Source organism: Hyaena hyaena, unplaced genomic scaffold (assembly GCF_003009895.1).
Source record: "Hyaena hyaena isolate Hyena2069 unplaced genomic scaffold, ASM300989v1 scaffold_1239, whole genome shotgun sequence".
NCBI classification, from domain to species: domain Eukaryota; kingdom Metazoa; phylum Chordata; class Mammalia; order Carnivora; family Hyaenidae; genus Hyaena; species Hyaena hyaena.
In genome coordinates this window covers 113940-117655 of record NW_024081855.1, presented here as the reverse complement: position 1 = coordinate 117655, position 3716 = coordinate 113940, and the positions used below count along the sequence as shown (strand labels likewise).

The 3716-nt window shown below is 39.9% G+C and overlaps 1 protein-coding gene across 1 annotated transcript; it reads right to left on the bottom strand.

Moving 5' to 3' along the window:
* Nucleotides 1–401: 401 nt before the first annotated feature.
* LOC120224676 (60S ribosomal protein L30-like) lies at nucleotides 402–2477 on the bottom strand. The gene is made up of 2 exons (XM_039222941.1): nucleotides 2465–2477; nucleotides 402–835 (listed from the first exon to the last, which is right to left on the bottom strand). Exons 1-2 carry the CDS (start codon nucleotides 2475–2477, stop codon nucleotides 402–404), a joined length of 447 nt encoding a protein of 148 aa, XP_039078872.1.
* Between the last annotated feature and the right edge of the window lie 1239 nt (nucleotides 2478–3716).

Sequence of the window (3716 nt, the reverse complement as noted above, 5' to 3'; positions counted from 1 at the left end):
CATTGTGGAGGATAGCATATAAATACAGAATTAAAATATTTAAAGGAGTTTAAAATTTACTGAACCCCAAGACACTTTTCTGGAACCCTCAGACTAGGTGATTTATCTTGTTATACACCACTAGAGTACCTTACACTTATCCTTATATAATTGAAATTCATTCGTTCATTCATTCATTCATTCATTCATGTAATAAGTTATTTTTGACTGCCATTTAGCATCTGCATGATATTGTTCAAGGTTGTGTGTGATGTCCAGAATAATAAACAAATTCACTATCTTCATTGAGCTTATATTAGTTGTTGAAGAGAGAAAAACAATAAACAGATACTATAATCTTTTTTTTGTTTTGTTTTAAAACGAGTTCTGGTCAGTTTTATTAAAGAAAAATTTTGTGTGATTTACTTTTCGTCAGTCTGTTCTGGCATGCTTCGAATGATATCAAAATCATCTGGGTCAATAATAGCCAATGTGCACACTCTGCAGTATTTCCCACATGCTGTGCCCAATGCAGTATTATTGCCACTGTAGTGATGGACACCAGCTTTGGCCCACATGGCATAATATTCTATTTCAGATTTCCTCAAGGCTGGGCAGTTGGCGGGTATGAGCAGTTTCACTTTGCCATGTCTGATAATTTTCAGCATCTGCTTGTACCCTAACAAGTACTTTCCACTTTTTGTAACAAGTTGGAGCCTAGAGTTTATGGACTCCAGTGACTTTTTCCTCATTTTTGCAGCCACCGTCTTCCTGCATTTGGTGCAGGATGGACCCAACCAAAAGCAGCTGCCAAGATGTTCGGGAGATAATATAGATAATATAATCTTAAGTAATGCTAGTTATTAAGAAGAAAAACGGCACAGTACTTGGGTAGCTCAGTCAGTTAAAATGTCTGACTCTTGATTTCTTTGGCTCAGGTCATGATCTCCTGGTTTGTGAAATCGAGCCCCATGTTGGGCTCGGTGCTGACAGTGTGGAGCCTGCTTCGGATTCTCTTTGTCTTTCTCTCTTTTTGCCCCTCCCCTGCTTGTGCTTGCAACCCCCCCTCAAATAAATAAAATTTCCAAAAAAAGAAAAATAGAGGGGCAAATTGTTACAGAGTAATAGAATAAAGATTGTTGTATAGTCATATTACAAAAGGCCTCTTAAAGGAGGTGATATTTTTTAGAGACCTAAATAAAATTTTGTCAGTGTTCTATTACTGCTATAACAAAATACCACAAATCCAGTGGCCTAAAACAATATGGAACCTCACAGTCCTGTAGGTCAGAAGTCTGACATACATGTCATTGGGATAAAATTAGTGTCAGGTGAGTTGCATACCTCTGAAGACCCCACAGAGAAATTTGTTTCCCTATTTTTTTCTCCAGATACTAGAGGCTGTCCACATTTTTAGCTCAGGGCTCCTTTCTTCTATCTTCAAAGTGAATGGATCAAGTGTTACCACATCACGTTTTTCTTTTCTTTTCTTTTTTTTTTACAAATAGTTTATTGTCAAATTAGTTTCCACATAACACTCAGTGCTCATCCCCAAAGTGCCCTCCTCCATGCCCCCCTCCCCCCCACATCCATCAGTCCTCAGTTTTTGTCAGCATTCAAGAGTCTCTCATGGTTTGCCTCTCTCCCTTTCCCCCACCATCTCCCCCCTTCTTCTCCCCCTTGGTCCTCCGTCAAGTTCCTCCTAATCCTCCTATACGTGCAAACATATGATATTTGTCCTTCTCTGCCTGACTTATTTCGCTCAGCATAACACCCTCAAGGTCCATCCATGTTGCTACACATGGTCAGATTTCATTGTTTCTCATTGCCATGTAGTATTCCATGGTATAGATAAACCACATCTTCTTGATCCATTCTTCTGTTGATGGACACTTAGGCTCTTTCCATGTTTTAGCTATTGTGGAGAGTGCTGCTATGAACATTGGGGTTCATGTGCTCCTATGCCTCAGCATTTCTGTATCCCTTGGGTAAATTCCTAGCAGTGCTATTGCTGGGTCATAGGGGAGTTCTAGTGTTAGTTTCCTGAGGAACCTCCACAGTGTTTTCCAGAGGGGCTGTACCAGTTTACATTCCCACCAACAGTGTAGGAGGGTGCCCGTTTCTCCACATCCTCGCCAGCATCTAGAGTTCTCTGATTTGCTCATTTTAGCCACTCTGACTGGTGTGAGGTGGTATCTCAGTGTGGTTTTGATTTGTATTTCCCTGATGAGGAGGGATGCTGAGCATCGTTTCATGTGTCTGTTGGCCATCTGGATGTCCTCTTTGGAGAAGTGTCTGTTCATGTCTTCTGCCCATTTCTTCACTGGGTTGTTTGTTTTTCAGGCGTGTAGTTTGGTGAGTTCCTTATAGATTCTGGATATTAACCCTTTATCTGATATGTCATTTGCAACTATCTTTTCCCATTCCGTTGGTTGCCTATTAATTTTCTGGGTTGTTTCCTTGGCTGACATCACGTTTTTCTTACCTTCCTCCGGCATCCTATCTTACTATGATGAACTCTCCATCTCAAGTCCTTTAATACTACTCAGATTTTCAAAGCTCCTTTTGCCCTGCATCATAATGTATCCGCAGGATCCAGGGATCAGGACATGGACATCTTTTAAGATGGGGTGCATTATTATGCTTACCACAGAAGTAAGTGTTGTATGTAAATATTTAGAGAAAGAGCATGCAAGGAAGAAGTAATAGGTGAGTGCAGAGACACTGAATTGGAAATGAGACTGATGTGTTTGTGTCTGTGAGACCAGTATGTCTGGTGTGGGTGGAAAGACATAGCAGCAAGTGACAATGTCAGTGGATTAAGCAGGGCCCAGGGAAAGTATGGCCTTGAAGTCATGGTAATATTACTTTTGTTTTGATTATTATAACCAAATCACAAGAAGGTTTTGGAAGGGATGATGAAATAACCTGTTAATTTTGTTCCATGTGTGTGGTCACCACTAGAATATGAGCATTTTGAGGATAGGGACCATGTTTATCACATACGCCGGTGTGCCTTTCATATCTGACCTAGTTTCTGACTCAGAGTAAGCCCACAATAAGCATAATTTAGCCAATTTATGAATGAATGATATATGTTGACCACAGTGAGTAATTGATAAATTTCTCCGTGCCTCTCTTCTGTCTACCTTCCTATATTCCCCTCCTCCTTTCTTCTCTCCATTTCTCCCTTCCGTCCTTTGGACCTCCCTTTCTTTCACTGTATTAAAAATCTGGGTGCTTTGAACTCTTAAAATCAAATGCCTAGGGAAGTAGAGAATGTGATGTCTGTAGGATAAAAGCATTCTTAGCTGAAAATAAGAAAAGATTCATCTTATTGCCAAGAAATCAGCTCTAGTCTGATGACTCTTCATGATGCATGTCTTGCCAGATTAAAGATTATGATTTGGCCAGAGGAAGTACTGCAGAAACTAGATACAGAAAATTCTTCTCTATCCTTTTGATCTACTTCCATACAGTTTGTAGAAGCCACACTTGGATTGATTGCTTCCTGAGAATTTCCAATTTTATCAGATGGGCCTATACCCTGGAGTCCTTGTCAGGCTTGTCAAGACCACACATCAAATATGAAGACAAAGTTACTACTTATCTCTTCCGATTTTTCCATAAGCCATGTCAAAGCTAGACATAAAGTCTCCTTACGTATTCAACTTTTACTAACAGTAACCAAATGACTATTATGTGGCAATTAACTTTGCTTCTCTTTGCACATTATT